The 13,534-nt window shown below is 38.2% G+C and overlaps 1 protein-coding gene across 1 annotated transcript in view; it reads right to left on the bottom strand.

Annotated features, from left to right (window-relative positions):
• The window catches only part of LOC122806926 (cholesterol side-chain cleavage enzyme, mitochondrial), a 191,334-nt gene that overhangs the window by 77,212 nt on the left and 100,588 nt on the right, over window positions 1-13,534 (bottom strand). Inside the window, exon 6 of the mRNA XM_044077751.1 lies at window positions 611-777. Coding sequence (XP_043933686.1) covers window positions 611-777 — 167 coding nt within the window. The remainder of the gene's footprint in view (window positions 1-610; window positions 778-13,534) is intronic.

Below are 13,534 nucleotides of genomic sequence, written 5' to 3'. Positions count from 1 at the left end.
TTACTACGGACTGGTTATTCCTTGGATTTTATGTGATCTTGCAACATTTCCTGAACTGAATTCTGCATGGCAGCTGTTGCTTTATACTGTGTTTTGGTGATATATATATATATATATATATATATATATATATATATATATATATATATATTTAACTAGGTCTGCTATCTTTTCTCTACTAACAGCCTAAGTAATATTTGCTGTTTTATCTATCACCTCATTACTACACTGTGTAAACCATTAGATTATTGTCATACCTACATTTAGTACTATATGAGGATCACTCGATTACTGTGAAATCCACATGCGCTGTTATTTCAACAGTATGTGCTTTATCCAATTGCATTCATTTCATATCTATATTGGATGATGTGCCTCAGTCCTATGTTACAAACCTACAGCTGAAAAGAGTGACCAAAGCAGACCCTATGCATGGCTAACAAATATTTTTATTACATACCAACATACTTCTAAGCATCTGTCTGTTTATGTTGAGTGATCTAAATGTGTTAAATATCACCTATTCTGTTTACAGGTAGCTGTGTTTTCCTTAAGTAATCTGTACATCCTTTTCATCTTTTGTTCCATTTCGGTAACAGAGGTAACCTACCTTAGTGTTTCTTTGATACATGCTTTTAATAGTGGACTTGACTTTAGCATCTTTGATAGGTCATCTGGATTGTCATTTGTAGCTGCAATTACTTCAGACCGTACCTTCTCTTGCAGAGCAGGATATTGTGCAAGTTCATACAGTGTCCACAAGATTGACATGGATGTCTGGTAAATAAAAGAAGAGGGGATTCAGTAACATGTTGACCACATATGCTACACCAACTTATTGATTAAAAGCAATCATTAGAAAGAACCCCCATATCCTCAATGGTCTTTCTAAATATCCTAGCATCCATTACCTTCTAAATAATTTAATAAAGTATGAATTAAAACAGCCACATCAGTTATATCTGTGTCCTATGAAACTTGAATACAAAAAAAAAAGGAAAATTGAATGGTATCTTCCACATATATTTTTATTTATTTACTTATTGTTTAATTAACTTTTGTAAAATAATTTGCATTTGTTTTAACTGAGAATAAATGGTTAGCACAAGCCATCAAGTTAGAAACAGCTCAGTTATTTTGACAACAAACACAATAACTATGCATGCCATAAAGAGTAAAACATGAAGAATAATGCATAGCTGCATGATTAAATACATTTCAAAGTATCACACAATGCAGCAAGTATATAGAATTGCATAATAATACTTTGATTTATTCCATTATCATCATCATCTTTCGGCTGTTCCCATTAGGGGTCGCCACAGCGGATCACCTGTTTCCATTTCTTCCTGTCCTCTGCATCTTGCTCTGTCACACCAACCACCTGTATGTCCTCTCTCACCACATCCATAAACCTTATCTTAGGCCTTCCTCTTTTCCTGTTACCTGGTAGCTTCATCCTTAGCATCTTTTTCCCAATATACTCTGCATCTGAGGGTTGGGAGGATGGCCTAATCGTTAAGGTGTTTGCCTTACAAACACAAGGTGCAGGGTTTGAGTCTCACAAGAGATAATTGACTAAGCTTAAAATGGCTCACAAGGGCAGTTAGCTTAGTACTAATCTATGAACCTATGAACCTATGAATCCCTTCTCAGCACATGTCCAAACCAACGTAATCTTGCCTCTCTGGCTTTGTCTCCAAACCTTCCAACCTGGGCTGACCCTCTAATATACTTATTCCTAATCCTGTCCACCCTCATCACACCCAGTGCAAATCTTAACATCTTTAACTCTGCCACATCCAGCTCAAACTCCTGCCTTTTTGTCAATGCCACTGTCTCCAACCCATATAACATAGCTGGTCTCACTACCCTCTTGTACACCTTCCCTTTCACTCTTACAGGTACTTGTCTGTCACAAATCACTCCTGACACTCTTCTCCACCCACTCCATCCTGCCTGAACTCTCTTCTTCACCTCTCTTTCACACTCACCGTTACTCTGAACTATTGACCCCAAGTATTTAAACTCATCCACCTTCGCCACCTCTACTCCTTGCATCCTCACCATTCCTCTATCCTCCCTCTCATTCACATACATATATTCTGTCTTAGTCCTGCTGACCTTCATTCCTCTTCTCTCTAGAGCATATCTCCATCTCTCCAGGGTCTCTTCCACCTGTTCCCTACTCTCACTACAGATCACAATGTCATCTGCAAACATCATAGTCCATGGGGACTCCTGTCTGATCTCGTCTGTCAACCTGTCCATCAGCATTGCAAATAAGAAAGGGCTCAGAGCTGATCCTTGATGTAACCCCACCTCCACCTTAAACGCATCCGTCATTCCCACCACAGACCTCACCACTGTCACACTACCCTCGTACATATCCTGTACCACTCTTACATACTTTTCTGACACTCCTGACTTCCTCATACAATACCACAACTCCTGTCTAGGCACCCTGTTATATGCTTTCTCCAAGTCTACAAAAACGCAATGCAACTCCTTCTGACATTCTCTGTACTTCTCCATCAACACTCTCAGAGCAAACATCGCATCTGTAGTGCTCTTTCCCGGCATGAAACCATACTGCTGTTCACTAATCATCACATCCCTTCTTAACCTAGCTTCCACTACTCTTTCCCATAACTTCATGCTGTGACTGATCAATTTAATCCCTATGTAGTTACTACAGCTCTGCACATCACCCTTATTCTTAAAAAGTGGTACCAAAACACTTTTTCTCCATTCCTCAGGCATCCTCTCACTTTCCAAGATTTCATTAAACAATCTGGTTAAAAACTCCACTGCCATTTCACCTAGACACCTCCATGCTTCCACAGGTATGTCATCTGGGCCAGCAGCCTTTCCATTCTTCATTCTCTTCATAGCTATCCTTACTTCCTCCTTGCTAATCCATTGTACTTCATGATTCACTATCCCTACATCATACAACCTTCTCTCCCTCTCATTCTCTTCATTCATCAACCCCTCAAAGTACTCTTTCCATCTCCTCAACACACTGTCCTCGCTTGTGAGTATGTTTCCCTCATTATCTTTTATCACATTTACCTGCTGCACATCTTTCCTAGCTCGGTCCCTCTGTCTAGCCAATTGGTACAGGTCCTTTTCTCCTTCCTTAGTGTCCAACCTTTCATACAACTCTTCGTATGCCTTATCCTTAGCCTTCGCCACCTCTCTCTTTGCCATGCACCTCATCTCCTTATACTCCTGTCTACTTTCTTCATCTCTCTGACAATCCCACTTGTTCTTTGCCAACCTCTTTGCCTGTATACTCTTCTGTACTTCCTCATTCCACCACCATGTCTCCTTGTCGTCCTTCCTCTGTCCCAATGTAATACCAAGCACCTTTCTAGCCGTCTCTCTTACTAGCTCTGCTGTAGTTACCCAGATATTTGGTAACTCTTCATTGCCACTCAGTGCCTATCTTAACTCATCCCTGAACTCCACCTCACAATTACCCTTTTTCAATTTCCACCATTTGATCCTTGGTGCTGCCCTCACACTCCTCCTCCTCTTCTTGATCACCAACGTCATCCTACAAACCACCATCCTATGCTGCCTAACTACACTTCTCCGGCCACCACTTTACAGTCTCCAGTCTCCTTCAAACTGGCCCTCCTGCATAAGATATAATCCACCTGTGTGCATCTTCCTCCACTCTTGTATGTCACCCTATGCTCCTCCCTCTTGTTAAAATACATATTCACCACAGCCATATCCATCCTTTTCACAAAATCCACTGCCATCTGACCTTCTGCATTCCTTTGTTTAACATCATACCTACCCATCACTTCCTCATCCCCACTGTTCCCTTCATCAACATGCCCATTTAAATCTGTTCAAATCAACACTCTCTCACCCTTGGGTACAGTCATCACCACTTCATCCAATTCACTCCAAAATTTTTCTTTCTCATCCATTGCACACCCAACTTGTGGAGCATATGCACTAACAACATTAATCATTACACCATCAATTTCCAGCTTCATAAACATCACTCTATCTGACACCCTTTTCACCTCCAAAACACTCTTCGCATACTGTTCCTTCAGAATAACTCCTACGCCATTTCTCCTCCCATCCACACCATGATAAAACAATTTGAACCCACCTCCAATACACCTAGCCTTACTCCCCTTCCATCTGGTCTCTTGCACACACAATATACCATCCTTCCTTCTGTCCATCATATCAGCTAGCTCTCCCCCTATACCAGTCATACTACCAACATTCAAAGTTCCAACCCTCACTACCACAGTCCTAGCCTTTCTCCTCTCTTTCTGCCTTTGGCCATGCCTTCTGCCTCTTCTCCTCCTTTGCCAACAGTAGCCCAATTTCCGCCAGCACCCTGTTGGCTAACAGTACTGGTGGAGGTCATTGTTAACCCGGGCCTCGACCGATCCAGTATGGAAATATTAACTGGTGACTGCATGAAAAGATTTCGCAAAGTTTTTTGCCGGATGCCCTTCCTGACGTAACCCTCCCCATTTATACGTGCTTGAGACTGGCACAAAGAAATGCACTGGCTTATGCATCCCCAGTGGCTGGGTTTACCATTATAAAAATTATAAAAGGAGCACATTGATGAGAAAAATATTAAATTAGAAACACACTATTACAGTATGACTTAACAAAGTAATTTCCAAGCACTTTCCCATTTCACTCATTTAAGTACCATACTTGAATGATGCAGACATTTTTTTCTATAGACATGTCCTTAAAAGGGAATGAATGTGCAGTAATGTAACATTTTAAAAGTGCAAAAATCATTAATAAAATATAGGCCGGCATTCATAGTCTGGGGTTTCACAAATGACTTAAGGTTATCTATAAGTGGCAGCGCTACATGGATATGGAAATAAAGTCAGCAAACGTCATTTCAATGAATAAGAAAAAGTGAAGAAAAAAGAAAATGACTTTGAAAAGTCTTATATAGGAGTATCCTTTTGTGGACGCCCTGATGTTTTCATTAAAGAATAGAAAGGGGGAGATAGAAACGATTGAAAAAGGGAAGACAAACAAAGAGAGGAACACATAAGGAAAACATCAAAAGGGTTTGTGTTGAGGAGATGGGAGAGGAGGGGCACACGTTTTTTGGGGAGATAGACCCCCCAAATTGTTTCAAATATTTTTATATGACAGGGTAGTGTGAGTAGGAAATAGGTAAGAGGATAATGGACAAAGGATAAGGCAAGAAGGGCTGAGGAATTGCCAGCAGGAGTCCCTGTCCACAGACCCTCAAACACATTGCTGCCAGATGGTATTGCAGTGGAGGAGCCCGATGTTGAGGGGGTAGGGCCCTGTGTTGATGCGGTGGTCAGCACCAACTGGGAGAGAATGTCTTCCACATGCTGAAGTGAAGCTTCAACTGGCTGAATTCTCCTGTCCACTAACTCCATCAGTACATCCTCTATCAAGCTGCCACTCGCCAGGGTACCTGTAAGACCAGTGCCTCCATCCTCACCCTGTAAGGATGTCCCTGGATGGGCAGAGGGTGAATAGCCTGGGAGGTATATGCCCAACCTGCTCCTGAGGGATTTGAACATGTAAAAAAGGGAAAATAAATGGGAGAGAAACAAAACAAAAAATGAGAAAGAAATACATAATCAAAATAAAAAAAAACAGATAAAAAAGTGGTGGAGAGAAATAAAAGAGAAAATGTACAATAAATATACACATCATGTTTACACACCATTTTGTATGCTATTCAAATATTGCAGTAAAATCTTTATTGAAGTAAAACTTGTGTACAGGAAGTGCTTATTCACACACTGTTACAGTATGACTTAACAAAGTAATTTCCAAGCACTTTCCCATTTCACTCATTTAAGTACCATACTTGAATGATGCAGACATTTTTTTCTATAGACATGTCCTTAAAAGGGAATGAATGTGTAGTAATTTGGGAAGAGCTTTTGTACTTGGGAAGAATGATATGAGTAGTGCTCATGGATACTTCGCATGAATTTATATGGCAAGTGTTTGTGATGTCCTGAAGGGAATATGTATCTCTCAGATTCTGTACATACAATACACTCAATACAGTAGTAAAGATACCCTTTGTAATTATTATAAGTAACCAGATAAAAACAGAGTTATCCCACTTATATTTACATATTTGTAACATTAGAATGAACTGTAAGGGTTTCATTTTCTTTCATCTGCAAAGCTATAACAATTTTCCTTATGATCAATACAAAAACAGTTATAAAAAGGGTACAACAGTTATACATGGGCATATTTCTTTCTTTTTTACAGTAATATAATGATTTTAAATTCTTTTTTATGCTTATACATATTACAAATCAGTACAACAGAAATTTCTTGGACTTCAGTTGTACTAAGTAGAAGATTCAACCAGCTTTTCTACTCTTTTTTGTTGTTGCTGGTAGTTATAGTCAGTTTCTTCCTCAGCTGTAATTAAAAGAGAGAAAACAATTCTTGTTTCCCTGTATTTGCACTTATATATGTGTATGTATTTATTCCTGTCTAAGCAGTTACTCCTCTTTGTTTTATTTTTTATTTTCTCTTATATCTCTTACATATGCTGTATGAATTTGTACAATATTGTGCCAATATTCCCTTTACTGCAAGAGATAAATGCACGTATACAATGTGTGTGGAATGTTATTTTCAAAATACTATGCTGTGCTTGAAACCCTGTGTTCAGGTATAACTTATTCAGAAACACAGAAATGTAGCAATTCATGGAAGTTTGTATTTCCTTTGCTATACAAAAGTGTCTGATTTGATAAATAATGAAGAAGTAAAACATTTCTCAGTAAAGTTTGTGCTGGTCATTTACTTGCCTAGCATTCCCAACCCCCTCCTACAGTCTCCACTCGAACTAGGGCATTGTGTATCACACTTCAGTCATGTTGTATGTGCAAGTAGAAATACTTCTGAACAAGCAACTGTGTTAAGTAAGTGTTTTACTTGTATTTGTATGTCCTACACAAAACTGCTTCATGTAATATAACTATTAAATTCATTTTATGCAATAGTAATACATTTTAATTTGTAATTGTAATTACTACTTCATCTTGTAACCCAGTACATGATTTATAGAGCTACTCATAGAGATTATTAGTTTAATAAACATATGCCATATTTGCATTTATTATTAAACTCTGTTAACACATTACTCATACCCATCTTTTTTAAAAAGATGCATGTATGATTACAAACATGCTCATGATTTCCTCTGGATTTCATAATAGCATTACAAGAAATATTCTCAGGTACACATGTCTCATGTCTGTCTTAGAAAATACCTGTAGTTATGCTAACTTGTTAAACTGCTTTTATCTATAGTATGACTCAATGAAATAGTGAATATTAAGAAGCAAAATTGTTCTTACTATAAAACTCTGGCCTTATCACTACTACCCGGTCTACTCACTCACTCAACTGGTCAGTGCTACATTTCTGCAAGTTCTCAAACCAATGGCACAGTGTTGGCTGGTCTGGGTTATGCCTGTCAGGTTTGACAGGTAGTCTCCCAACTCCTGCCAGATATCAATATTTTTCCATGTTTTGTGATATGTACATACCTCAATCTTTCCCTGATTAGAATTAAGAAGGCAGATCGTTATCATGGTCTCCTTATCGGACAAGCTAGGAGAATGGCCTTGTGCCTTCACAGGTAATGCCATCATTCAAAGTGCCAGAGCAACAATGAGGAAAGTATGGTCAGGAATACATTAGTCGCAGCTAGAACCACTCCTTGTGGGGTGTGACATTACCCTAACGAAACCTTGTTTACTACCAGGGGCATTACAACAGCTATTGATATTATTGGCAAGTTTGTTTTAACCAAAACTATTTTGTCACATACTTGTTTTCTTAAAGGAAACAAGTTCCCTTTCAAGATTAAAAAACACGAAGGAAAGTAGGAAGCCAGGAGTAGGTCCACCACTGTTTTATTAAATCAAATAACCATAAGCGCTTTCATCAAGTTCATTACAAGACTTCATCAGATAAAACATTTACTGAAAAGCCAAGTTTAAAAATCCTTCCCATGTCACATGATCCACCCCTAGTTAATTTAATTAACTAATTAACTAATTAACTGATTAAAATCAACAGTAAACGTGCAAAAAAAAAGGAAAAGAAATCACATTATGCAATATCTTAAAACACATACATTTAAACCTTAAAACCATAAGTATATATATATATATATATATATATATATATATATATATATATATATATATATATATATATATATATATATATATATATATATATATATATATATATATATATCATTATGTGAAGAACCATAATAACCAAATCTATTTAAGTTCTGCCTTCATTTTTAGTACACAACCAATAGATGCTAGTTCATTTAAACCAGGAAAACCCACAGCATTTAAACTTAATATCCACTGAAGTTCCCGGTTTTCCAGAAACAACTGCCAAAGTCCACCCCCTTTATTCCATTTGACCTGCTCAGTCACAATGAATTTAAAATAATGTGATGTGCCTATAAAGTGCATTTGTAGTTTTTTTTACCCGTATGTCATAATTATGTTCATAGATGCATTGCTTAAGCATCCGCTCAGTCTTGCCGATACAAAAGGCAGGACATGACTGACGCAATGCTCCATAAACTACCTCGGTACTGTTACAGTTGTAATTTCTTTTTATCCTAAAGATGAAACCATTAATTTCAAACAGTTCCTCCAAATGAATTTACAAAAATGGCACATGCCGCATTGATACATACACCTGACTTGGGTATTGTCACCTTCGATTATAGGTCTTTCCACCAAATTTTTAATGTTGAGTCCCCTTCTCCACACAGTAGAAGGTTTTGTGCTAACATTACCTCTAATGTCACCATCCCCAGTTAAAATACCCCAGTTCTTTTGTAAAATCTCTTGAATTTGCTGGTGGTCAACAGAATATCTGGTAATAAAGGACAGTCTAAAACTAACATTGTTAGTTATTCTGTCCCATTTTCTTCCTTGTTGAATGTGGAGATACTAGTAACAAAACAGTTCTGAGGGTTTATCAAATTTCCAACCAATATGGGTGAATAAATACCCAGTTGTCTATTAACCACTACTTCTTTTTTAATTTCCTGTACAAAAGCTGCTGGCTAGTCCCTCTTTATGAACATGTCTTTCAAAAGACTGCATTCTCCAAGAAAGGAGTCAAAATTAGAGACCATCCTTGCAGCTCTGACACATTTTCCTTTGACCACCACTTTTTTCTGGGGGAGGGGGTGAAAACTGTCAAAATGCAAGAATGCATTTGAGTATGTGGGCTTCCTATAAATGGTGGAAATATATCTCCCATGCGCCACATCCTCTTCTAGTCTTACGTCCAAATAACTGATGTTGTCATTCCCCACCACATGTATAAGCTGAAGAAAATGAGTTGTGTTGTTTATATAATCCATGAAATTAATAACACTGTTGTTATCACCCTTCCATATGAAAAACAAATCATCCAAATATCTCAAGTATAAAATACAGTCATTAAACCCAGAATACCCAAATAGAAATCTTTGTTCCCACTCACACATGACAATGTTGGCATACAGTGGCCCACAAGAGGCTCCCATAGCAACACCTACTTGTTGAAAAAATACTGTTCATCAAAATAAATATAATTATTTTTCAACACAATTTCCATCATTTCTGTGTAGGTGTTAATACAGTCTTGTTCAATTTTTTTCCTAAACAGATACTCACTGAACCAATCCAACCCAATGTCATGTGGAATTACAGTGAATAGATCTTTTACATCCACTGTAAAAAATATGAGACCACTATCAAATAGAACACTATTACATTTGTAAAGAAAATCCCATGAATCAATACAGAGATGTACTTCTTGTCTTAATAAATTTTTCAGTTTAACATCCAAAAGTTTTGCAATGGGATAAGTGATAGAGTTACGAGCATCCACAATCGGACAGAATGGTGGGTCCACAATCTGTTTATATAATTTAGGACGTCCAAAAATAGTGGGTATAGTAGGGGCATCCATTTTTAAATATTTGTATTCAGGTAAAGAAATACATCCTTCCATGAGCATATCACTTAGTTGAACCTTGATCCTATTATAGGTGATATTTACCTCATTCCTAGAGACTTGACAATACATGTTAGTAAATAGAATCTTGTACATACTTTCAACATAATCTTGTTTTCACAACCCCCCCCCCACCCTTGTCAGGTTGCATGATCCTGACTTTTTGTCGTATCAAGAACAATATTTCCCTTTCCTCAGGTTTTAAATTGCTTGAATGGGCATAAGGCCCTTTAAATGATTGTCTAAAGTCAAATTCACAAACTTTCTCAAAGAATTGCAGGCTGTGGTGAGTTAGTGGGTTACAAACACTAGAACGTCTCAAGTCATTGTTGAGATCCATCCCACTGTTACTAAATAAAATACTTAAACTCATTTTGTGAACAAAAAAGTTTTAAATCCAGAATTAACTGGAAAAGATTAGATTTAAAACTAGGGACAAAAGTAAGCCCATTGGAAAATGCATCAGCAATCTCACCAGAGTACTCATAGGAACTGCAATTAAATACCTTAAAGTCCCTGGTACTATTGAATAGAATGCATGGTTCATTACTGTCATCAAGCCTGAGCCCTTGCATTATTTATTCCATGTTTGGTTCTGTCTCCAACCCCTTGGTTGGTTGTAGGATGAAGCCACGTTGGTTTCATTGTGGTTTTATTTCCCGGTCCCATCGGTCTGTACCTGTTGTTGTATTCCCGAATCTTCTCGGAACGCCTCAGGCCCACTGAATCTAAAGGGACATCACTGCCATTCTGATTTTCCTCATTATTATTAATCATTTACTCATCTTGGTTGGCTGGATGGTCATTAAAATGCAAGCGAACGACCCATTTCTGTGACTCAGGCGGGCGGTGATACACCCTCCCACATGAATATTCATCAGCTTCCCGTTTTAATTTATGCATTTTATGAGATTTTATGTTATTAATGATGTTAATGATTAGTTAATTAACTTGGAGGTGGATCATGTGATATGGGAAGGGTTTTTAAACTTGGCTTTTCAGTTAATTTTTATCTGATGAAGTCTTATAATGAACTTGAAGAAAGCGCTTATGGTTATTTGATTTAATAAAACAGTGGTGGACCTACTCCTGGCCGCCATGCTTTCTTTTGTGTATTTTACCCTTTTGAGATTAAAGTGGAAATATATGATTAATAATTGCTCTTGCTAATGCTCATCGGTAAAAGTTTGTTTTTGTACCATAAGACCAGTATGTCTCATGTAGAACAGCAGAAGTTTTCCTTTTTATTGGGGGAGGGGGGATAAACATCACTATGCATGTTAATTTGTAAGTGTTAGGAAGGTATGGTTTGTTTGAGGTGCTGGAGTGTGACATACAATACCAGATGAGCAGGGATTACACTTCAGATAGCTGCAAAGTTGATATTCAGTTGAATCCATTTTTTTTAACTGCCTTCTAATTTTGGTTAGTCCAGGGACATTTTCTCATTCTCGCTGCAAGCTTGGGACAGCTGCAGAGTGCTGTGGATTGTGTCCATGTCAGTCTGATGTGCGTTCATGTTACTTTGGACACGTTTATGACTGGCCAAAAAACAAAATTTGCAGGTTCATCTCGGGACCTGTTTGCGTACTACTGCGATTCATATAGATAAATGTAAATTAGCATAACCTGCATATAACACATGAAAATGGCCCTGGATTTTTTCCAGTAAGTTGAGCATCACCATATTAATTCACCAATAGCTGAGGTAGCTGGCAAATGCATTAGGATACCACAGACTTTAATTAAAGTAAGGAAATATTTAAAAACAATATTGTTATTTAATAAGAAATGTATTTCATTAATGAGTTAAGGGTCATATTTAATGAATGTACATATATAATGTGCCTCTACTCATCACTCATTAGACCCATTATAGAGTACAATGCCCCTTTTGGTATGTACCTCACAATACATCTACAACAACTGGAAAGGCTACAGAAATACCTCACAAAGAGGATTACCGACCTCAAACAGATGCCCTACGCAGACTGCCTCAAAAAACTCCAGCTTTACTCCGTCGCATATCGTCTACTCAGAGGTGATCTCTGCCAAACATACAAAGCTATGTCAAACCCAGAGCTGTTGGACATGCGCCACTTAAAGAAATTCCAATCCCTCTGAGCTACATGGCCTAGGGACCTAAACATTGCCATCACAATAAACAGAACATGCCGGAAGGATAGATTTCTGTCCCAGAGACTTCCCATACTCTGGAATAAACTACCTATCTATATCAAACAAAGCTCCTCATTAGCACTCTTCAAGAAAAATCTTGATGATTGGATGGGAAATAGGAAATTCACCCCGGGGATCACTTCTCTGGCTCTGCTCAACAGTGGCACAGGAAAATAATTTTTTGGGGTGTCAAAAGCCAGGGTACCTTTTTGGTTGGGCTTGTATAGGCCCTAGGGCCGATAGCCTAGTACCCACCTATGAACCTATGAACCTATGTTACGATAGCAATGACTGATTGCTGGATTTCTGTCATCTGGAAGTTGTATTTCATGACATCACCAGTGGAAATGATTACTGATGACAGAAAATGATCATTAGTATGGTATAATTTACTGAATGTGAATATGTGGGTATAAATGCAGTAATTTACTACTGAAGTTCTGCAGTGCTAAGGATATCAATAGGTAGATGTGATGAACTGGAGATTTTTGAAGTAACAGTGATAAATAATGAATAGTTAATAATACCACATATACTGAGCCTGTGGATATAGTTAAGTTGTTGACCAACAGGTTCTGTGAAAACTTCACTTCCCTGTCCCACATGCCCTATGACATCCCTACTACCTGTCCCCTACCTTGTATCTCTAAAGAGCAGGTCATAAATGCCCTTTCTAAGGCCAAAAACACAGTATCTATGGGACCTGATAACATCCCAGGCTGTGTCCTACATGGGCTCCAACAAGAATTAGCAACACCATTGGGTACTCTTTTCAATTATAGCCTAAGCACTGACTTCATCCCAGCTGAATGGAAAATGGCCACCATTATCCCCTTTCACAATGGTGGTGCTTCCACTGACCCCAGGAACTGAAGATTTATTAGCCTGACTAGCCTTATCTGAAAGGCCATGGAGAGAATCATCATGGACCTTATCAACAAAGATATAGGTAATCTCCAAATACTTTACCCTACTTGGATTTGTCAAAGGGAGATCATGCCTGTTAAACCTGGTGGACTTTTTTGAGACAGTCACCAAGGCCCTGAACAAGGTGAAATCTGTGCATACAGCCTACCCAGACTTAGCCAAGGCTTTTGATACTATCCCCCACTCAGGCATTATTGACAAATGCACCCAGTTAAGTCTCAATCCTTATATTATTAGATGGGTCACTAACTGGCTCACTGATATAGTCAGAGCAGGGGAATCCACCTAAATCCACCTCCAACAGCAGGCCTGTAACCAGTGGTGTTCCACAGGGATCAGTCCTGAGACCTCT

The sequence above is a fragment of the Protopterus annectens genome, chromosome 7.part0, assembly GCF_019279795.1.
Source record: "Protopterus annectens isolate FY-2018-M chromosome 7.part0, PAN1.0, whole genome shotgun sequence".
NCBI classification, from domain to species: Eukaryota; Metazoa; Chordata; order Ceratodontiformes; family Protopteridae; genus Protopterus; species Protopterus annectens.
The sequence above is the reverse complement of the archived record's forward strand: the minus strand, read 5'-3'. Positions and strand labels throughout refer to the sequence as shown.